This window comes from Athene noctua, chromosome 8 (assembly GCF_965140245.1).
Source record: "Athene noctua chromosome 8, bAthNoc1.hap1.1, whole genome shotgun sequence".
Lineage (NCBI taxonomy): Eukaryota > Metazoa > Chordata > Aves > Strigiformes > Strigidae > Athene > Athene noctua.
The window spans coordinates 15,540,283-15,563,406 of NC_134044.1; the positions used below are offsets into that span (position 1 = coordinate 15,540,283).

At 40.0% G+C, this 23,124-nt stretch overlaps 1 protein-coding gene across 7 annotated transcripts in view; it reads left to right on the plus strand.

Annotated features, from left to right (window-relative positions):
- The first annotated feature begins 308 nt into the window (after window positions 1-308).
- The window catches only part of ACAP2 (ArfGAP with coiled-coil, ankyrin repeat and PH domains 2), a 64,713-nt gene continuing 41,897 nt past the window's right edge, over window positions 309-23,124 (plus strand). For all 7 annotated transcript variants that reach the window (XM_074911618.1, XM_074911622.1, XM_074911625.1 and 4 more), the window contains exons 1-3: window positions 309-539; window positions 19,447-19,504; window positions 22,126-22,245. In XM_074911618.1, the coding sequence (XP_074767719.1) occupies window positions 487-539; window positions 19,447-19,504; window positions 22,126-22,245 (231 nt within the window). In that variant the 5' untranslated portion in view covers window positions 309-486. The remainder of the gene's footprint in view (window positions 540-19,446; window positions 19,505-22,125; window positions 22,246-23,124) is intronic.

Sequence of the window (23,124 nt, forward strand, 5' to 3'; positions counted from 1 at the left end):
TTACCAGGCTGTCACTTTTTAGGACGCTCGATAAGGAAGTAATAACTGCGGCGCCCGGCCGTTGGCTGCCTGCTCTGAGTGGCCCACCTCTTGGGCGGTCTTCCTGTTCTGCCCTCCTTTCTCGCCTTGTGATTGGCCAGAGCGCTCCCGTGCTCCCTACGACTGGATGGGCTGGCTGCCCTTCCCCTCCCTACGCTGATTTGGGGGAAGCCCCGCCTATGGTGCCGTCTTATTGGCTGTTTCTCTTTTCGGCTGCTGCCCATTGGTTGGCCGGGCCATCAGTCGCGGTAGGGCGCGGGAGGCGGGCCGAGGGCCGCTCGGTGCGGCGTTCCCGCAGGAGCTGCCCCGCCGCCGGGCCCCGCCGCCTCGCCATGAGCGCCGCCCCCGCCTAGCCCCGCCCGGTGGCCGGCCTCCGGCCTCGGCTCGCCCCACCACCACCATCGGCAGCAGCAGCGGAGGCAGCGGCGCGCCCCGCGACAGGGGAAGATGAAGGTGACCGTGGACTTCGAGGAGTGCCTGAAGGACTCGCCGCGCTTCAGGTGCCGCCGGGAAGGGGCCGGGCCGCGGTGGAGCGGCAGGGTGTTGTGGGCCGCGCAGGGCGGGCGGGAAGCAGGGCTGGGTGTCTGCAGGGGGTGACAGGCCCCGCGGTAGGGTGGGGACGGGGCTGCTGGGGCCGGCCGGGCTGTGGGACGGGAGCTGTGGGGGCCCTGGAGGGTGACAGGTGGCGGCGCGCTGTGGGCAGCCGGCTCCGAGGAGAGCATCGGGCCGGGGCTGTTGTGGGGAGGTGTGTCTGTGGGACAGGGGAGGGACGGGGTTTGGGGAAGGCAGGGTGGCAGAGCAGGGGCAGTGCGTGAGGGGTGGCTGTCAGGGGCCGTGTGTGAGGAAGGGGCTGTCGGGGGGCTCTGTAGGACAAAGGGCCTGCTGGGGTGTGGGGGGACTCTGAGGAGGAGGGGCAGGTGGAATTGCGAGGAAAGGGGGCGGCCTGTGTGGTATGTGGGACTGGGTCTGGGGCTCATGTGGAGGCAGCCTGGTCTGCAGTGAACACTGTTGGGGTCACCTGCCTTCGAGCAGATAGAGGGGGTGAAGGGTGGCCGGCAGCAGGCACAGGAAATGCTCGGCAGCCGAAGCCCTGCCTTCTCAGGCTCAAGCGCGTGAACTCTTCGGTGGTTCATCTCTGGTTCTTCAGGGTCGTGCTTACGCTTGAGTTCCTAGTGTCTGCTGCATGCGTCCACACTCAGGCTGCCCACTATTGGGGTGCCAGTACCGAACGAGCTTAGTGCAGTCTTACTTCCCGTTGTCAGACCAAGGCATGTACTCTTCTGTTTTTCCCCACTCGAGCAAGCACTTGTCTGCCATTGCAATAGGCTTACTTCTGCTTATGCTGGGCAACTTTTCCCTTCATCTTTCCCTATGCTTTTATCCATTCTCTCTATATTTTGCACCATTGTATCAGTTCAAGATAATTCTGCCCCTCTGTTGGTTGCGTGTCTGGTCTCTGCACACGAGCCCACTTCCTGTGTCTGGTATCACTCTGCTAAGCTGATGGGATGCAAACAGCTTCATGACTTGATGGGATGTGTCACTGCTGTGCCCCTCCTGTCCCATGCTGAGCCCATGTTTTGAGTGCCTGTGGTTTTGTGATTAGCACAGGCAGGGTGACCTCTGGCTGTTGAGGGAAATAGTCTTGCTCTTCCTCTGGTCTTTGGCTGTGTGTTCACGCCTCTTTGTGTCAGCTTTAGCAATCGTGTGGTTCTGGGATGTGGAGGAAGTTGAAGAAGGTTTGAATGGCTTACCACTGGCAGAAGTTGGAGTTCCTGTTCCTTCCTCCTTTGCTCCTGTCCCTGCTGGCAGCTTGTCCCTAGCAGCTTCTGCTGTGGGTTTTTCTGGTGACCGTGACTTGTATTCTTGGATCCTTCAATGAGCTAGCTGTCCTGGCAGAAGAGACTGGGTGGTTTTCTGCCAGGTTAGTGAGCTGAGTCAGTGTGAAGCCTACTAAAGCTTATGGGGAGGACAAAGAGGAAAATTCACTGCCAGAAGCAAGGCTAGAGAAAGGCAGTGAGGAGTGAGACCTCCCTTGAGGCAGCGGGAAACTTTGACATTGGTTTGGTTGTTCCACAAGACTTTGCCCCGAGTTGGACGTGCTTGCTACTATTATGTACTTTCTGGCACAACTATATTTAATGTGGGTCCATCCTATTTGGTGACAATGCAGTCTTAGATGGCTTAATTTAACCATAGAACTATACCATTAAATATAATTTTGTTGGTGGGTTTTTTTGATTACTGATACCTGCTTAAGTATACAATACACTTGAGAAAGCAAGAAATAGTGACTAAAACTTGAGATGGCAGCACACTTCTGCTCACTTGAAGTTAAGACATACCAGTTCATTTGAACTCACTTTTGTGTTATCCTCCTTTTGCCCCTCTTGATTCCTTTCCTTCAAGGAGAGAAACTATAGAAACCCTTTGTCAGGGTCTTCTAGTACATTATGGTCTTTCTGACAGTCTCTGATACTACTACCTTTGAAGAAATTACAGAAAACCTTATGGTGTAATCACTTGATGCCACCAGAACATCTTTCCAAGCTTTAACTGATAGGAAGTGGTTAAAATCATGAAGCAAAAATCCTGTAGTATTTCTGAAAAAAGTCCACATCTTTCATTATTAGTCATTAGTATTTGCTGTTGTAACTTTGGTCTTAGTGTTCACATGAATTACTAAACCAAATAATGGAAGCCTAAATGAAGTTTACTGCAGTGTTTTTATAAGGGATGGTAGAGATGTTAATACAGAGCAAGGTCATTACAAGGTCCTAGTATTCTTGCAGGGAGTAGTGTGGACATGAAGCAACTTCTTGTATTGTGTGCCTTATCTTATAGCAAAGCAGAGCTGCAGCTTTCTCCTGTCCTTGCTGAGCAGGTGGGTGTAGTCTCTGTCCTTCCCATAAGTATACCTGTTGGAGCAGTTAAATAAACCTGTTGGGAGGCATATAGTGTATAGAAATGTCATAGTTTACTTTCTTATAGTTGTGGAGAGAACTGGGAGGATGTAGGTGAATCAGAGTTCCTGAGTCACCAAATCCCTGTTTTCACAGGGAGCTATTTAAATCTTTTAAAGCATGCTACTACATACAGCTTCAGACACATGGTTTTCTTGCTTATCTGTTTCTTATGAAGTTCATGCTGATTTCTTTTGGCTTTGAGATGTAACTGGGAATACAGTTACCTGAATCTAAGAAATCAAGGTTTGTTTGCTTGCTTAAAATGCACATGAAAGGAGCATGCGTTGATGTTGAGTTGCTAATATGTGATTAGATAATAATGGCTATAAAGATTCACATCAGAAGTATGGTAGGTTATTTCACATAAGGCATGCCTTTTTCCACCCCCCAGTAGATAAAGAAACCTTTGAATTATAAAACCTGAAGCAGTGATGGCCTATTGCATCACTAGGTTTGTAGACTTATGACATACCAGATCAGTCTGGGGTTGGAAACTTGAGGTTTAGAAATTGATTTTGAAAAGGGTAATGGAAAAGGCTCTGAATTCAGGCATGCCTTTTTGCAAATTTGCAATCAAGTTTTTTTTTTAAACCTACTTTGAAAATAATCTTTCTGAAATCACATGCTTTTCCTTCATGACTCTCTCTCTTAAAGAGTGGACAGAGCAAAGATCTAGCAAGGAAATGCATTTTTAGTTCTCCTACAGTGTGTTGATGACTTGCCATCAAATGAAGGAGTTGCCTGGGGAGGGGCCTTGGAGCAGTCCTTGAGTAGTAAAAACTAGGCTGTGCTGGCAAGTTCTCTGTATATAATCAGGAATTCCTGGAGTGCTGTTTTGATATGCAAATAGTATTGTGAAATAATACTTATCTTTAAACAATGAGAATTTCAGTTTCAGAGCTTAATAGAACAGGCTTTAACTTTTTTTTTTTTTCTTGTAATAAAGAACGTTTTCTCTTAATGAGTAGCATTGTAGCAGCAACATGAGTCACTCCAAACTTAAATTTTTGGAAAGGAAAAGCAAGTTGAAGTGATGGGGAAATATATCTGCTGTTAGTAACAGTTAACAACCTTGATAAACAACAAATAATAGAAAAAGCAAAATTCTGTTGCTTGGGATGTGTGCAACTGTAAGAACTCTCTAGGAAAACCTTCAGTCTGTTCCAGTCTTTAAAAATGCATCAGTAAAAAGCTGTATATTTTTGAGATTATTTCTTTGCCCTTACCTGTCACTGTTGCTGAAGTTTAAAATTTTTTTGTATGTGATTTTTGTATTCACTTCCTGAGACCCCAGCTGCAGAAGAGATGATGGATGAGTGAGATAGATGAAAGAATAAATTAAACTGTTGCCAATTACCATTCTTAGTAAAAGTATATCATGCGTAGCTTCTGGTTTGAACTGGTAGTTATAGTGTATTCCCTTCAAAGGGACTTGTCTGGGGAGTCTTCATTTAGCTGAGCTAAAGCTTTACTTTGTGTAGGTAAGACTGGCTTGTCACTGAGGTTCCCTGGTATGTGTGTTTGTTGTCTTTAATTCTTGTCTCTCTAAATGGGGCCAGCTGAGATGCATCTCATGCTTGTAGGGGGGTGCAGGCTGAATAGGTTACTCGTGCCACCTTATGGCTTTCTAGATTTATGAATTTTTTTCTCTCTTCTTTAGTACTGTGCAACCAAAGTGTAATCACTGAGCATCTGTTTGCCAGGTAACAGGAAGTGTTTTGTCACTTAAAAATATGAGTAATGTAAGAAAGTGACTTGGTTAACCTATTTGGAGTAAGTCTTGTTCAGTAGTCAGAGAAATTATTACACATGCCTATCCCACGTACTTTGGTCTGCTTATTACTTTCTGAAGAAAATGTCAAAACCAGAATATCAGTAAACTTGTCCCTTGGGTGCTGACTCCCAGTGGGTAGGGTGCCGCAGCGCAGCCTGCTTCCTGACCTGCTGTGGTACAGGACTGAACAGCAAGGAAACCCCTCTTCTTCAGGGTGGGTTTGAGGTGAGGGTTATCTGTGTGTGGTCATGGTACCGCTGAAAGCCCTGCGGCTGCTCAGGTGGGTAAACTCAGCCATGTTTAAGGTGTTAAGAGGCATGTGACCAAGAATGCTGTCTGCATACAACATTTGTTTGTTTTGCTTAGACTTACCTAGCTGTTTTAGGAGGAATTTAGAAAGAAATGTTTGGTCTGGGCTTTCTGCCTGTGGTGTTTGGGACCAAAAAGCAAGTTTGTAACTTACTTGGCAAGGCAGTGTGGAAAGTATTGCAGAAGAACAGAAAGAGAAAGATACAGTAAGTCAAAAGAGAAAGCTGCCAAACATTTGCTTTTCATGCTTATGTGGCTGTTGTGTTTATAACTTCTGGTATTGTAGCAAAGCACTTTTCATAGCTGAAGTGTAGTGACATGGAGGACAGTCTTAGGATGCTGGTGAGTTACACGTGTACATCTCTGTCCATACTGCTAGGAGTCTGATAGAGTTAGTTAAACAGAGTGCTTCTAGATTTCTAATTCTTTGCTTTTGTGGAGATTACAATGAATGTACTGTTCTACTCAGACTCTAGTCAGTGATTTATTTATCTTTAAATCTATAACTACATCTTTCAAATGTACATTAAGAAAATAATTGACCTAAAGAAAGGGATGTATGGGGAGATAGGACCCAGTGTTAGAGCATTTTCTTCTAGTGTAATCCTAGTAAAGAAGTTTCATCAAAATCTCTCACACTGAAATCTATTAAAACCTTTTCAAATTTAATGGTAAGTTGTTATAATCAGTCCTAATGGAGATTAGAGAAATGTTTTCTGAAATCAGGTTATCTTGATTTGGTTAGTGCACCTAAATTGTTTTAGTTAAAAAAAAAAAAAAAGTTGGCTGTCATAATTATGCAGTACAAAGGTCAGGGTTTTTTAATGGTGACCCTGATTTTGCTTCTTTGTTGTTTGATTATGATTTATGTTAAGTAACAGCAAAAATCTTAACTATACCTCAGCAGATTGCTAATAGGAACTTAAAATGTTCATTTGCTTGGTTTTGGTCTTTTAAAGTTTTTATCTGGTAATGTTTAAAAAACCCCACACACTGAGAAGGGAGCTTATAGTGGAAGTAGTAACAAAATCTGCTAGCTATCATAATGTTGCTATAGCATAGCAGAAGCATCAATTGCTAAAGAATTGATATTAATTAAACCTGTGCAACTGATCTTTAATGAGTACTTGCAGAATTAGGTGGTCAGTTTAATTCTCTGTGTGTGCAATGTAATTGTAATTATGCAAGTTCTTACAGTCGTTCAGGTTTTAAGTACAGATTTGAAGTGGTTTGATTCTTTAGCCTTGAGTGTCTCATTCATGTTGGCTGAGCACATCTCATGTAATTAAAACTAAAGTTATGGAGATTATAGTTGTTATATTGGGGGAGGGAGGAATATCAATGTAAAAATCTCTGGAAAGCACAGTTAGTAGACAGAATATTCATTAGGAAGGTGGCAACTATAAAATAGGAGTCTGTCTATCTTTGCCTAGGTGGGTATCTTGGGCCCTTTGGAGGGTAGCTGCTTGGGTTGCTTTGTTGTCTCCTGTACGCATCTGTGAAATTGTTGGCCACTGAATAGCAAATGTGCTGATTTACCTATGTCAGCAGTGTCCTGTGGTCTTTTTCAGGCTTAGCTTCTTGACAACCTTGTACTTGGAACTGTATTATTTAGAATCAGCACTTTTCCTGTTCTTACTTTGTGCAGTGAATAATATGACTTAAGGTTTTGGTACATTTTTACTATAGTAAATCATTCTAAAAAGTCCCCAAAGCAAAATCCATCCTGATAACTTGTTTTGGGAGAAAAAGGAAAGGAAAATATTTAATTTGCATTGACTAGAGAAACATTCCTACTGAAATTACAGTTTACAGAGCCAAGAACCCTTTGCCTGGGTCTCGATGCAGGTCCTTTTGGCTAAAGGAATTAGTTTAGTATCTCAAGGACATGCAAATGCAGAAGTGTCATGAGGGAGTCAAAAAAAACAAAAACAAAAAACAAACCAACCCCACCAGAAAACCCCATGTGGTTACTTAATGTTTATGTCTTATAGGGCCTTACGTTTATGTGGATAGGAAATAGAAAAATAAATTCTGACTATTTACTTTTTTTTTCCCCTCACTTGTACATGCAGAATTCAGTTTAAAAACATGTATAGAAGTTTAAACTGTGTAATGCATTTGTGACCTTTTTGAGCAGATACTGTGCTTTTTGATATTTAGATATTCCTTTTCCTGTGAGTTTATGTAATAATTCAGGTGATTTGCTTTTTGATAGTGACAGATTTGTAACAAAAATAACAGCGGAAGTAGCTGTCTGCAATGGAAGAAATGGGGAAATGCAGATCAGCACATGGATTGTAACATTATTTTAATATATGCCAGAGTTTCCCATACCTCTCTGTGTGACAATATACATACTGGTTTTGTTGCTACTCTTTCATATGACTAAAAGATTAGATCAAGAATATGAGAAACGGTACATACTATCATTATGATCATAAACAAAACAATTTTAAGCAATACAATGAAGTAGAGTAAAAGATTGTTTTGTCTTTTTCTGATGATTTTTTCAACAGGACTCCTTGCGTATGTGGCAGAATAATTATGGTTAACATTTAGTGAGTATTAGAAGTAGCCATGCCTCAGGCCTAGAGTAAATCAATTGTTTTGATGCACTGTAAATACCTTATGCCTGTGTAGAGGAGAAATCTAATTTACGGGATGATGTCCTGTATACATTGTCAAAGTGACAAGACAGAAGGATAGACTAAGAAAATACTCTCCTGCAAAACAGTCCCTTCAAGTGTTTTATGAATGAGAGGAAGTTTTGAACAGAGAAAATGTCTGTCAGGTGGTTGGCAAACTTGGTCATGTGTCATGAATCTTTTTGTGAATCAGGCTTTCTGTTTGATATTCTAAGTTTTCTGGTTGAAACTCTACAATATGCAGGGATGATGCTCTTGAATAATTTTTAGAGTTCATATGTCAATATTAATGGGAATTTAAATAGATGTGATTTTTCATGAGAGAGTCTTAACAGTAGTCAGTACACATGTACAAACTACCTTTTTTCTCTTAATGAATTTATGATATGCCTTCAGTAACAGTCGTTAAAGGAAGACCTCTGCTGACATAAACATATGAATAAACATAAAGCAGAGCTAGGGGTTGGTTTGTACAATGTGATTTTGAAGTTTCTAAATTTCTAAAATATTTTTTAGTGATTTAAACTAGATACAGCTTCTTCAATTTCTCTTTATTATATGTAGTGAGATTTATTCCGTCTGACAAAAACAAAAAGTTATGTGGAAGAGAATTCCAGATTTCCATCTTTTTGTGTGCCAGATGTTAATTTAAGTAGGAACACATGGATATCAAACACACTCGACATTTCTGTGCATTTTAAATATCCTAGTGTTCAACTATTAGTGATCTTTTAATTATTTTTAAAAAGATGTATAACTTCTGTAATGCTGTAGATCATATAACAGGTTTTTGTGTACTGATGTTTAGAATGACATTTTGTGGATTGAAATTTGAATCAAACTCACTCCTTTGGTACAAAGGAAAATGCATATTGTATTCTGAGCCTGACTTCTTGCTGTGAATGTTATCGCTTCTGCCTGACAAAACAAAGGTGTGGAATTTGAGCTGGGAGATGGGGGGTGGTTTTTCTGCTGCATGTTCTCTACCCATGGAGGCACCGAGCCTCTTCTGTCCCCTTCCTCACTGCTGCTGTGATCTGAGCTGGGCTCAGGGCTCCCTCAGCTGCTCTGCACAGCGCTGGTGGCCGGTGTGAGTTGGTGCTGGAGATTCTCTGATGAGATTCTCTGATTCCTAGACTCCAGCTCTCCAGTGATTCCCTTGCTGCTGTGGCTGCTCATCAGTGGGCAGTAATGGGAGACTCACTGTTGGTTATTGTTAAGATAGAAAGGTGCAGCTTGTGTACCAGTGTTTTGTTTGTTTAGAGTACTCTGCGAAAGTAGTCAGTCTCTGCATTTGACTGGATTCTTCTGGTGAACTTTAATGTAAAGAACATTTGGTGTTATTACAACATCATTGGTTTTATGTAACATGCTGTTAATATACTTTAGGTTTAAGATGACCTAAGTAAGAGCTGGGTGGGTGAAGGAAAAACTAAGTAGGTGGAGCAGTGTTGGGCCTTGTGATCTTAACCGGGACTAGCAAAAGGTGTTAAAAAGACTTGCTGCTCAGCTGGCAATGTGGGTTATATCTTGCCTTTCCTAGACTTGTAGCATTCATGTGAGTTGGTTCGAGTTCCTGTCTCTGTAAAGAGTTCAGTAATTAATTAAATAGGCCTCTTCTTTCTTAACTTCCTTAAACAGGAAAAGTAGAGTTCACCTCATCTACTGCATAGCCATCTCTCTTCTTAAAGGCAGATCTTAGATTTAGGCTCCTTCAAATCTTAATGAAGTTTAATAGTTGTATCCCAAGTGTCTCTTGATTAGTCTTACCCATATGTATCAGGATAAGGTGAACTGCACCCCTGGAAATAGCGTGTTTCTACTCTATCATTTACAAAGGTGATTTAGATGACTAACTTGGGTATCTGTGCATAGATAACCGTACTGGATCAGATAAGGCACACTGCAAGAATAGAACAAATGCCTTGGCTTTGCCAGTCAGGGTTGTTATTGAGGATAAAAACTGTTTAAGACTGGGGAGTCTCTGATGTTTCATTGAGGATGCAAATTCTGGCTTAATTTGTGTGTTGCTAAATTGGAGTCTGTTTAAAAACTATATGCACATCTCTACAGGATTATTTTCCAGGACTACCTCCAGTTTGTGGAACAGGATTTTTAAAAGTACTCATTTAATGTCTGGAGTGCTTTCTTTTGTCAGGTGTGTGATTCTGAAGAATGTATCTGCCTGTTTATTCTATCCTACTTGATTTATCCCAAAATGAATGATGAAAAATTACAAAGTGAAGTTAGATGTGTCCACTATTGCAAAATATCCACTATATGATAAGTATTGATCTTGCAGGATTTTTTTTTAAATATTTGCAGTTGATTTGAGATGAAAAACGTTTAGTATGTAATTAAAAAAGGATATGTGAGCTTCTGTTTGATTGAGGAATAGCTTACCTGCAATTAGTGTCGATAAAATGGAAGCCAAGGGTCTTTAAAATCTCCTGATGACTAAAAGCAGTGGGAGAAAAGATACTAAATGTACCCAAAGAATATTTAAACCTTTTCCAGAGTTGTGGGTGTACCATATGCATTTTGTAGTTTTTGTGTTACAATATTCCAAATGCTTTTTTTTTTTTTTAATAGCTCACCCATTATCATTTGAGAGGAATGAAGAGGAAAGGAGACTGGCTTTTTGAAATGTGAAAACAGTAAATTTGAGGAAAACACCAGTACATTGTATTTCTGTATTCTACTCCTAATGCTTATGCACTCTGTTGTCTTGAGATTGGATTCATTTGACTGGATGCTTCAGTGCAAAGGCATAAAGGGCAAACAAAGACTGTTTCTTTGCAGTATGAGGGAGTGATAAAACTACACAATAAAACTATTAATTTACGTGTAAAATACACTTATGGTATCCGAGTGTGAGATACATGTATGTACCAAAAAATTCAAATTCGGAATTTGTCTGTTGCAACAAAGCTGCAACCTTCCCTCTGAGCATTCTGATTTTGTGAAAGTGTATTACCAAAATATTCAGCTTCTGAAATGGACAAAAAGGGTAAATAATTGCTGAGGACTCAGTCTTCATAGCAAACCTGAAACTTTCCTCTGGTTTTGGTAAAAAAATCCACCTGATGTAACTGGAATTACAGAGAGTTAATGGTCCTTGGCTCTTCTGAGGTATGGTGAGCTCTTGTTACAAACACTTTGCCATCTTATGGTGGTTTGGACACAACAGTACAGATACTGCCTTATTTTCCTGAAATCAAAGCAAACACAAGACTCGTGATACCTGTAAAAAATGCCCTTTGATTAGAGTACTCTGTTCTCCAGTTGCCTCTAATTTATAGGAGGTTTTCTGTGCAGGTGGTTAAGTCTTAATGTATCAGTTCTGAACATAATGATACTGAGAATCCTATACTGGGGGAATCTAGTGATACTTACTTTTTCTGTTTTTCGGACACTGCTGCCCTGTCTTGAGATTGGCTGCATTTGAGGTGTATAAGGGGTATCTCTTCAAATCAGGGATTAATTTCTCCATTCTTCTTCTGATTGTTATTACTTACAGCTTTTAAAAGAAAAGCTGTCATGACTCCTTAACATCTGACTAGGAACTCTAGATCTTGAAGCTAATAGTTAGGGTGTAATGTTTAGATGGAGGGATGTCCTATCCTTTGAAGTTGGTTGCTTGATGGTTATGTTTATGGTTCCACTTCCTGACCTTACTATGTATTTGAGTTTTCAAATGTTGAAATCCTTCATTCCTTCTGCTAGTTCTGTATTCAAACTTTTGGTTAGTGGCAGAGATTTCAAAGATTAAAGCAGCCTTGTGATGTTTGCAAGTTTTCAGCAACAAGAAGTTTCTGCACAGTACCATCAGTTTCTTGAGCTTGTTTCTGTTGCCCTTTTTTGTTGCAACATCTTGATACTATAGTCCTACTTCCTTATCTGATAGTAAGTCCTCCTCAGAAGCTTTTGACTCATTCTTGAGATGTTGGAGTTACAAGTCAAAGTTGTGCAGGACAGGTATTGTGATGTTGTTGCATTCTTATCTGAGTTTAGCAATGTAATCTGTCGTGGTCACCATTGTGTCCTCATCTTGTTAACAGCTGTCCCATAATGAACCAAAAACTTAAGCACAATTTTCTTCATCTTTCAATTTATCAGAATCTTAGTGGAAGAAAAGGATTGCTAATTTCCTACTTAGGCTTACTAACTATCAGGCTCTCCTGGGGTAAAAAAGCTTAGGGGAAAGATACTAGGCAAAACTGTTAAGAAAAGAACACTGTTGGGCATTTCTGTCAATTTATGTCAAAAGAGCTATGAGAGAAAAAACTTGAGAATGTACGGACATCTGTGCTACATGCTGGCCCTAAAGACTCTGTATGATACATTAAATGCTGCTGCAAGTTTAGTGATAATCAGTTTGACTTTCAGCCGTGTTTATTAAGTGTGATAGAGCTTGTTCCTTTTTGAAGACAGAGTTGTTTATAATGTTCATTATCTTTTGAGCCATGTGTAGTTTCGCAGTAAAGAACAAATCAAGTTCAGCATGTGTCTTAAAGGGATCTGTCCTGTTTCATTGTTATATCAAAGACCGTATGAGTTACTTAGGATCAACAAAACTTTGTAGATGAAGTTGCTGGTAGGTACTAGTTTTTAAAGTCAGAATTCTGCTTTAATGATTAAGTGAATTTAGTAAATACCCTTGTCTTACTTGATTATTTTATAAGAAGAGAAGTCTGACTTGGGAAGAATAGAAGAATGGCTCTTCTAATATGGAGAACTTGTTTATTTTCTCTGGGGAAATTAGAAGTGTGGATATTACTTGCTATGGACCTGAGAAAACTTGGCTTATTCATCAACATGATAATCTTCAGCTCAGGAAATGCGTTTTCATATTTCAATCCACCAAGCTCATAGAAAATTTCTAGGATTTTGGAGTGGGGATGAAGGGAATGTCACATTTTTGATTCAAAGTTCTACTGTTCACATTGTGAAGCTTTTCTAAGCTATTGATATAATGTTTTGTGGCAATGACTGAAGAATTAATAATGTAAGGAGTACTAGCATGACTGAGGAAGTTTATCTCAGCATATCAGAGAGCATTCATCATCTGTTCCTCGGCATGGAGGAGCTCTGTGCCAGCAGGGAAAAATTTCTGTGGTGCCAAACCAGGACTTCAATGGGCTCTGTGACAGGCTGCAACAGCGTTCTTTCTTCAGACCATATTAATGGCTATGACACATCTCATAAGTTATAAAACACTTTTTGTATGTATTTGTGCTGTTATCCAAGGTTATTAGGCCTTACTGTTCAGTACATGACTTCTTTATCCACTGATATGTCATGGTTTTTTTTTTTAAATCTGTGGTTGTCTGATGTCATTATGCATGTACAAAATGTATTACTTGTTAGCATTTTGATTAAGATGCCTCTAGATACCTTTTCATATCTAGCTATAGATGAAGGCAATCAAATGAAATGCACAGTCATTGGAAGGAGCAGTTGATATGCTGGGGAGGGTAGGTCTGCCGTTCAGAAGGACCTCAGCAAGGTAGAGGAAGGCACTGGTAGAAAGCTCCTGAAGTTTAACAAAGACAAATGTGAAGACTTCCTCTGAAAAGGAACAGCCCCGTGCAGCTGTGCTGGCAGACAGGGACCTTTGCATCCTGGTGAACAGCAAATGGACCATGGGTCAGCAGTGTGCCTGTGCAGGAGTGAGAACTGGCAGTGTATCAGGCTGCATTAGCAAGGGTATAGCTGGCAAGTTGAGGGAAGAGATGATTACCCTGTATTTAGCTGTCATGAGGCTTAGTCTGGAGTGTTATGGCCAATTTGGGGCCCTGATGGTAAAAGAAAGATAATACCAGAGTGAAGGACGTGCCGCTAAAGGAAACTGGAATGGAGTACATGGAGTTCAAGGAGAGGATGAGGGCTGTGGCCTTCTTCAGGCTAGGAAGGCTCATGGAGGATCTAATTGGTGTCTTCAGTTACCCAGTAGATTATAGAGTTCAAGTAATAAGTATAGGCGTGGGGTTTTGGTTTTAGGTGCACAGTAGAAAGAGATGATGATTGAAAGATGCCGCAATACAAATGACATGCACTGAGGTTTAAGCATGGGAAGAGGTTGCCAAGAGGGGTTGTGTTACTTCCATTCTCATTCCAAGTGGAGAGGATCAGGAGTATTGGTTATAAAGTAGTTATAACTTGCTTTGAGTGGAACAGCATCAGCAACCTATTCCCTTTTTAGCGTTTTTGCCATAGCTGTGTTATGTTACAGTCTCTTGTAGGTGAAATGTTTGTTGATGCTTGTGTTGTTTTAGCAGAGAGGGCAGACAGGGTGTGGAGGCATGATATGTGTCTCCCATAGAACTGACTGTTTACTTGTTTGGTACAGTATTGCTATTTTTCCTGTGAAGTTCACAAAAGACTTCTATTGGAGGACTTTGCGCGTCAAAATTGTATTTCTCTGTCCAGTGGCATTAGTTGTGGTGTTGTGTGTGTTCCCCTCAGCAGTTAGTCTGTGACTGTTTCTAAACTAATTTGTAAGTGGTTGCTTAGCATCTGAAGTGCGATACCAAGGTGCAGCTGCTGTATGTGTGGAGAGAGAGTGATCCAACCAATTCAGTGAGCAAGTACGGTATCTTATGTGGTATACCTGTGTTTTAATGTGCCTTTACATCATATTTACAGCTTGTAGGCCATCCTCTGATTAATGTCTACTGGCCTTTTTGCTGTCTGTCACCTGATAGGCTCTGGCATAGAGGAGGAGACATTCCTGTAAATCATCAGGTGCATATTCTTGTCTTGCACTTCTGTATCACATCCTATTTCCAGTTCTTCACATTCAGTAGTACTTTTTTGCAAGTTTTCTTTAAGGTGTTTTGAAGTTACCTTGCTTTGAAATCTCTCATGCCATAATAAGGAACTTAGTGACTCATACACTCCTACTTCCCTCCATCACTGAGGATGCTGAATGCAATCACTGGCAGGAGTGGTCCATAAGCAACTCCACTGCTCATTTTGTTTGTCTGATAATTGGGATCAGAAGGATTAAAAGCCACTATCTTACTGGTCTTTTAACCTGAATCAGGGCAGCACAAGTTGAAACAACTCATTTCACGTAAAGCATGAGTGCTTGGTAATTTTGATACAGTCTTTTACACACATCCAAAACTGTGATAGTACTGTGGGATGCACAGATAGCTCGCAACTAATCTCTACTAGTACCTGTATTGGGGTTGTATTTAACATGAGAGTTAAAATAATCAATTGCTTTTACTTTAGCCAATTATGAACCAGCTTTATCCAGCCCTGGTCCTTGCAATTAGTGAGCTGTACATATCTTTGTAAATGCTTTTCTATTTTCCTAATGTCCTTAGATTTTTAAAATGAAATGCAATTGAAGAGGACAAAGGGGAGTTAATGACAGTAGCATTTGCTTGTTGGTTCATGTTCAATGTTCTCTGTCCCTCTGCTGGCAGTGGAGCATGGTAATGCTTCTTTATTTGCTCTTCTGTTACACAGCTGGTCTCATGAAATTATACTACAGTAAGTGAAAGAAAATGTGAATGTAGTCATACTTAGAGTATGTGTACTCAAATACTTCTGATATAGCTATTGATAATTTGTGGCTAGTCTTGCATTGCCTGTTAACTTTATACTGTTGAACTGTAGTAGATGTTAGTTGAAAGGACATGTCATCTGCAGTGAAGTCAAAGCTGTGTATTAAGGGGCTATTCTGCATAGAATGCATATAAGTAGGAGAGCTGTGTCTTTCCAAGATTTGAAGACATTAACAGTAATACTGTTGAAACTATGATGGTGAGAATCTGTTATTCCCGTTTTATGAGTCCAAATACGTGAATGTCTTCAGAAGTCCCAGTCTGAATAGCAGTTGATTTTGTGTACTTGTTTCTATTCTGAAAGTATATTCAAGAGGTGAATCTAAGATTTAGGTTTTAAACTTTACTCAGTTGGAAGTAAAAATCCCCCCAAACCCCAACAGAAAAACCAAACTAAGAGCAAATACTTTATTAATGGGCTTTTATTTTTTTTAATATAGTGGGATGTGTTAAGTCTAGAATTAACAATAATTAATTGTTAATTATCCACAGCATTTTTGACTTCTCCCAGTTTGTTATTTGCTAGCATCTAATTTATAATGACTGCTGATTCCAGCCTCCTCACTTTCAGGAACACAGTTTAAAAATGCAGGATAGAACATGATGAATGAGTGAAAGACTAAAGGCAGGATGTGGCTTCAATGACAGTTAGATACCATTTGAAGAACAGCTGCCTTTAAAAGCACTGACCATTGCTACCTTTTACACTGTAAGGGTAAACACATCAAGCAGACACTTGTCTGTGGCCACAGGGTGCTTGGCAGTGTGTAGTGGTTTAGTCCAGAGTAAGTTATTTCATTAGCATGTGTCTGCAGCTCGTGGCCCGAGTGACCAATTCTCTTTCTAGAGGAGAGTTTAGCTGTCATCTATCTTTCGGTCCTTGGGACTCTTAACCTGGAAGCAAGCCTTTCACGGGTCACTTAAGGGAAGTGCTGTGACGGGCACCAGAGAGTTCAGCTTTCCTTTGTTGTATGTTGAGCTATGTAACTGGTGACATTACCCTAATTTAAAAGCATATAACATATGCTATGTTGGGTCTTGAGTTTTCTTCCATCATCTTCTGTATTCCTCCTGCACTGCAGCTGCAACTGTGCAGGAAGACTTATCTAGAATACTGAACAGTGTTTTAGGAGGGGAGGTGGATGAAAGGAGGAACAGCAGAGGAGGGAAACACATTCCTGAGAGTCCTTGTTACAGAGCATGAAGAGTACAGGAGACTGCTCATTTATAAAAGTTGTCCTCCACCCTTAAGCAGCTGTTCTGGTTTTGTGTGTTGCTATGCAGTGTTTGAACATCTCGGGAAGCCACAGATGTTTGACTGATTCATATAGTGAGGCAGATTTGATCCTTGTTCCTAATGCCAGAGCTTTCTGGCTAAGATTACCCTCATGCAAACCCTGCTCACAACTCCCACTTCACTAAGGAGCAACATTTTTGGTACATGTCAGGTCTGGCACTTGGTCCTCAGCTGTTTAATGACCATTTCCCGTGTTTGTAGCTGGACATTGGGTCTTGACTGTGGAGATAAAATTTACTTGGAATTATGATAGTTTTCTGTGAACTTGAAGTAATTCCTGACACAGATGTTTTAGAGAGAGAAATGCACCTTTGTATTCTGTGGCTTCAAAAAGTATTGAATTAAAAAAACCCCAGGAATAGCACTAGCATAGCACAGCTCAGATCAGCTGTTCTTAATGTGTGTCCTAACCCACTATGAAGACATTTTTTGTGACTAAATGGTGTTATTAGATGTATGTATCTGTATTCTGATAGTCTGAGGGCATCCTCTCATTTCTTCTTATGTTGTAATCCAGTTTTAGTCTAATACTGTGAATATGTTTGCATGAGAATCATTTTTATACTAGTTTTTATATGATGGAAACAGTGAAAGTAGCCAGTTCTGTGCAAAGAAACAAGGAGTCAAAATGGGTTTTGATTGGAACCTGACAGCTGTTTGATCCATATCCACCTGTAGGGCCCAAATGTGCCTTCCCTCCGTCATGTGGCCATGATGAAATAGCCCAGAGAACGGGCCTGGTGCTTCAGGGGCCTGTGGTCATTCAAAGATGATCGACAGTGAATCAGGTGGTGGAGAGGCTATATGTCTCCTTTCTTCCATGAGATCTTTCTGCTTTTCTTTATACTTCTTTCTTGACCTGCCCCTCATCTTTTCAGTCTTTTGATGTTCTATTGTCACTTCTCTTTCAAGCTTTTTGAGCTTATTCCGTCTTAAAATTTTCCCCTTGGAATACAGCTTTAATTACTGAGCAGATGTGTTGTCTTCATTCTGCCTGCTCCAACTGCCTTTGTCTCTCTTAATCTTGAATCTTAAACTTTTTGGCTCATTAAGTCCTGTGGAGCTAGAACTCTTTGCTAGTTAATGGCACTAAAAAAACCAACATATTCTTATCAGATCTTGCTGCAGTTCTGTAAACAAGCTACTTAACCATGCTTTTATGTTAATGCCAAAGAAACAAATAAAAATTGCTTGCACTGTAATTATAAACAAACAAATACAGAATTGCAATCTAAATATTGGGATACTTTTCCTTCCTTTTTTTTTTTTTCTCTGTAATGCACTCTGAAACAAGATTTAACTCTGGAAACTTAAATGAAAGTTAATCGTTATGGAAGAAAATAAAGTAAAACCAAAATTGATGTTGCCTGAAATGCCTCATGGACTGAAGGTATAGAAGAGGCAGAAGTCAAATTGTAACTGTGCAAGAATGTGCTTAGATATAAAACCTAGGGTATAACTGTGGGAATGCCTTTAGATACAAAAACTGGAATGCAACTATGTGTTAGTGAAATCTGCAAAAAGCTGGGAATGTCATGCTCAATGTTTGAGAACTGAAGGCAGTTGGCAGTGTTTTTCAGAACTGTTCTTGTAAAAACTGCTTTTCCTGAGTTTGGGGCCTGATCCAGTCTTTTATTTTTTTGTTCTTGGCTTGAACTCATGTGAACTAGAACAGAATTAGTAAGAGACAGTAAAGCTGTGGTTCTGTGTACTCTCTCCTCAGTGGTAAAGCTGGCTTAAGAAATTCCTGCTCCAAATTGTACTTCCCTGCCTGTCTCACTTTTTCTAGGAAGTGTTTTTCGTAGGAGTGAAATCTGAAATGTATCTCATCCAATTTTCCAAAAAGCATTACAGAGAACTTCCTTACCCCCCCACCCCAAGACGGACTGCTGCTGGTGAGCAGTGTGGCTCTGTCAACAGTTATGCTGCAATGACTGAAAGAATGAGCCGCCCTGGGATGGGAATAAGGGATGGGAATAAAGCTCTTCCTACCAACCTCTGTGTAATGTGAAGTCCCATCCCCACTGAATAGATTTCTGCCGTCTAGCATTTATTGCCAGAAATTAGTACATTGAAGCTCTCATGGCAATAGCCTGATGCAACAGCAATGGTCGTGAACTCTGACCTAAGTGCTGTTCTTTCTCAGTCTTCTCTTGGTTTTTTGGGTAGTGGTAAGCAGGGAAGGGAGGTATCAAAGGAAACATCAGCTCTCAAGCAAAAAGTTATGCTTTTAGAAATGCTTCATGAAAGCGACTTTTACTGGCAAGTAAAATTTGACTGGCTTGAGAGTTGCAACCAGTCTAGATGAGAGGCAAATGATATCAACAACCGTGCCATCTGAACTTACTGCTAAGTCAGTTAACTCATGGCAAATGCTCTCTTTTTCGTAATCTCATTGCAAAGTCATTCATTAAATAGCTGTAGGTTTGCAGGTGTGAGCCAAGAGAGTCACCAAAATAATTTCGTAAGAAATTTCACTCAGACTTTAAGTTTCTTTCCTTTGTTATTACTTTCAAACATATAGACTAGTGGCTATACAAGAATAGAGGAAACCTATTTCAATGTGACAAACATTAGGAATAATAAAATTTCATCTCAGATCCTTATTACTAAGCTATATGTTTTATCAGTGATGTAGTTTTTCTTTTTACTGACAAATTTTCTGCAATTCTTATGGTTCTCTAAAATCTGATCTATGCTGTTTTATAGTGGAAATTTAAGTGAAACAGTGATGGAAATAAGTGGGTTAAATGAACGTGTCTGTGCCCCTTCCTCCCAGTCCCAGAGTGTTTTTGTGTAAAGTTTTACAGGAAAACATTTTTTAACCATGCAGGGCAGCTTTAGAAGAAGTAGAAGGAGATGTGACAGAACTGGAACTGAAACTTGACAAGGTAAGCTTTTTAATTCAACAACGTCTATACTGAAAAATACAAAAAGATGTGTTTAGGTTTTGTTTTAAAGTTCACAGCTGGGAAGTGGCAGTGGCTGACCAAGCGTTCTGCTCTTGCAGAGGGAATGGGTCTGGCTGGAGCTTGCAGCTGGGCCTCAGAGACCCGAGCTTGAGTAACAGCATCAGCCAGTGCGAGCTCACGTTCTCCCCAGCTGAGGGTTTGGATTGTGCAATTCCCTCCTGACTCTGTGGCCTCCTCACACTCATGTGATGGCCCTGCAGTGGGGGCCGCATGCTAAGTAATTCAGCTTTCGTGTGAGTTAAAAGCCAAGGCTTGGCCATCCCTGCACTGAGAGCTTATGTTTTATGACAGCTGCGTACTGTGAGGACATCTGGATGCTCTTTGTGTTAGAGATTTAAAGACAGTGCTCTCCGTCTTTGGTAGTCTGCAGTATGGTCACAGCAGGATAGGTGTATATATAATCCTTTATTTTCATCTGGAGGACATTCTACTGTAAAATTCATCCTGTTTTCTGTCACGCTTTGTGCATGTACACAAAATGTTATACGTAACATCTTTTCAGTGCCTCACAATCTATTTATTGGTCTCCTAAACAGTTGTATTTGGAGGCTTTTATGCTTTGTTTTCATGTATTTCAAGGGTGACTTATTTTTGTTTTACATCAGTAGAAAGTCTCACTTCCTTAGCATACTATGATAAATGTTTAAAATTATTTTTTGCCTATGTTTTTAATGTGGTATGCAGATGTCATTTATTCCCCTCCTTAGCTACTTTTTGAATATGAACTTTTGTTCCTGGAGCTGCGAGTTGGCTGATGAAAGATAGAGACAGATAAAGTCAGTGTCAAGTGTAGTGTTAAGTCTGAAGACTTTGTTACTATTTGTAATAATATTTCTAGTTTTGTAGTTAATGATGTATAACCATTTGCTCTTTTAAAATAAATTTAAGATACTTAATTTTGATTTGGTGTCAATTTTGGTTAAACTGAAGGGTATAAGACACATTTTTACTTAAGGGCTGATGAATCTGTTGGTAGATTAAACCGTGTAAGTATTTAAAGGATCTGAAAAATCTGTCTTGGAAGTTTGTGTTTCCCACCAGTCTAAAAAGGTAATTTTTGGGGAACAGAATTCTTAAATTCCTTAAGGGGCATTATTCAGGGCCTTGTGCCCACCCTCTTGCAGGAGACCAGTGCCAAATATACTATTCTATCATGTAAAAGCTATAATTGTAGTATTACTCTTTGTCCTGAGACAGTATCCTAGTGCTATTTAAAAACCACCCAAACCCATTTGGTCCCCTGACGAGAAAGCAAGTACACAAGGTAAGTATTTAAGTAGTTTAATTGTAATGTAAAGTGTAAGTGGTCTAGTATAATGCTTAAGATGAAAGTCAAGCTTCTGACCAAGTAACTATGGCCTGAGGGTAGTGATTTGTTTAGACTTGGTTGGTAACTTCTTCTGCTCGGTTATTCATATTAAACTTATATTGTCCCACAGTTGTGACTTCAGGCTAAACTATCTGCATTTTTTTTCCCCTCTGGAAGAAAGGATGCTGGGTTCAGGATAGTGAATGAAGCAAAAGTGAATGGAAAAAAGCATGATGTTGATAGTGATTTTTTTCTGTCCATTGTTCAAACAAGTTGGCCGTTCATTGGTATGTGGGAGAAGATGCTTAAATTTCTTCCTTTCCTAGGAGGATCTGAGTCTACATAAAAATTGCTGGATGAATCACGCAGGAAGGTCACTTGGGTGGGTTCCTTGCCCCAACATAGGACCAAGTACTTCAGTGTTGTTCTTCATGAGAATCTAACATCCTTGAAAAATCCTTCAGAGATGAAGGTTTAATCTTCTGATTTTATTTTCAGTTTGGTTTGGAGTGGGGGAGCTCAGTTATAATATGCCTTCTTTCACAACAGCATCTTAGTGATCACACTAATCATTCTTTCTTTCATTAATATCTCGGTGCATAAATAGCTCAAAAAGAGGGGACGATACTGATGGCCTTCCTATCAGACTCTGCAGTACCGTGATAGCTGAGGTGCTGATCTAAGCACTGTGTGGCAGGGACGGAAACCCATCAGAGGAAGAGTGGTCTGTTGTATGAGTGATTCCACCTTCTGAGGTGTAACCATCTCTCTTCAGTTGTGCTTCGTGCAGATGGCTTTTTGTTTTCCTGTTACTGTATTCTGAGTGTTTTAAGATGAAACAGCTGATGTGGGTTTCTTTGGGGTTTTTTTGGCTTAGAAACCCCATTTAATTTGCTTGGATTCTAACCAGTTATGGTTTAGTTGCTGTACTTTTGGCCCTCATACAGCCCCCTCTCTTGAAATACGTGCAAAATCTCAGATAACAATAAAGCAAATTTTAAAAAATTTTAAGTAACATTCTCAATGGCGTATCAGTTGACCTAGAGTAGTATTTTTATAGCTATCACTGTACAATAGAAAGCTTTTCATAGAATGCAGGGCTCTGTAAATTTAGAATTCAACTTTGAAATTTTGTTTCCTAGACTTAACTAAGCTTAATGTGTTTCATGTTTATACGGTGGTGTAAAAAACAAAACAAAAACTTCCACTTGTCATTTTCTTCCTCTTTTAGCTGGTGAAGCTTTGTATTGCAATGATTGATACTGGGAAAGCATTCTGTACAGCCAACAAACAGTTCATGAATGGAATTCGGGACCTTGCACTATATTCCTGTAAAGATGCATTGGTTGAGGTAAGCTCTTTTAGGAGGTGAAAATGAAAGAAGAGCATAGCTTAAAAAGGGTAAAATATAACAGTTGGCAGGAGAAGTAGTTGAAGTTTATTTTTATTTTTGCTTCTTTTTCTTTAAGATGTCTTAAGAGTGAGCTTTTTTTGACTGTGGTGCATTACAAATGTTTGTGCTGTTTAGTTTCAGGTTTAACCTGCAATGGCAAGGGTTTTTCAGATTCCAGAAAATATGTAATTAGGTTAGGAATAGTCATCTTGGAAGGAGTGAAGAAAGTCAGGTTGAGGCTGTGAACAGCTGCCCTGGTGACTTCACTAAGTAAAGGGGTTCTAGTCATGAGATCTTAAGTGTCAGTTCTCTGCAACTAAATTCCTTGAGTTGATCTCTTGGGTCCTGCAACTGGCTTTTTCTAATACATAGAAATTTAAATTTTTAAATGTACAGAGCCCATTTTGGTGGTGTAACCTCAGAATGATGTCTTGTTAGACTAATTTGGAACACCTAATATTTCCTGTCTATGTTACTTTGAAATGAGGTATGAAATTAGCTAATATGCAGGTATGATTATGTGCACATCTCTGTAGATCAGCTATATTTAATGTGTATTATGTAATAGAACATCAGTTACATGTATGCATCTTCACATGCATTATCTATTTCAGTTAGTGTGTGAACTTCAGTATAGTCTGTGCAACTGAAACTGTTGTCTGGACATTTACTTGCTAGAAATGCAGTGTGATGGCAAACTGGTAAAACTTACATTATTTGATTCCAAGTAGGTTTCTGTTACACTTGTGTAAGCAATAGGCAGTTATCCAAATATATTAGGGATAGTTGTTTTCTAACTGTGTTTGAGATTTTGATTCTACAGATTGATTTGCTAAG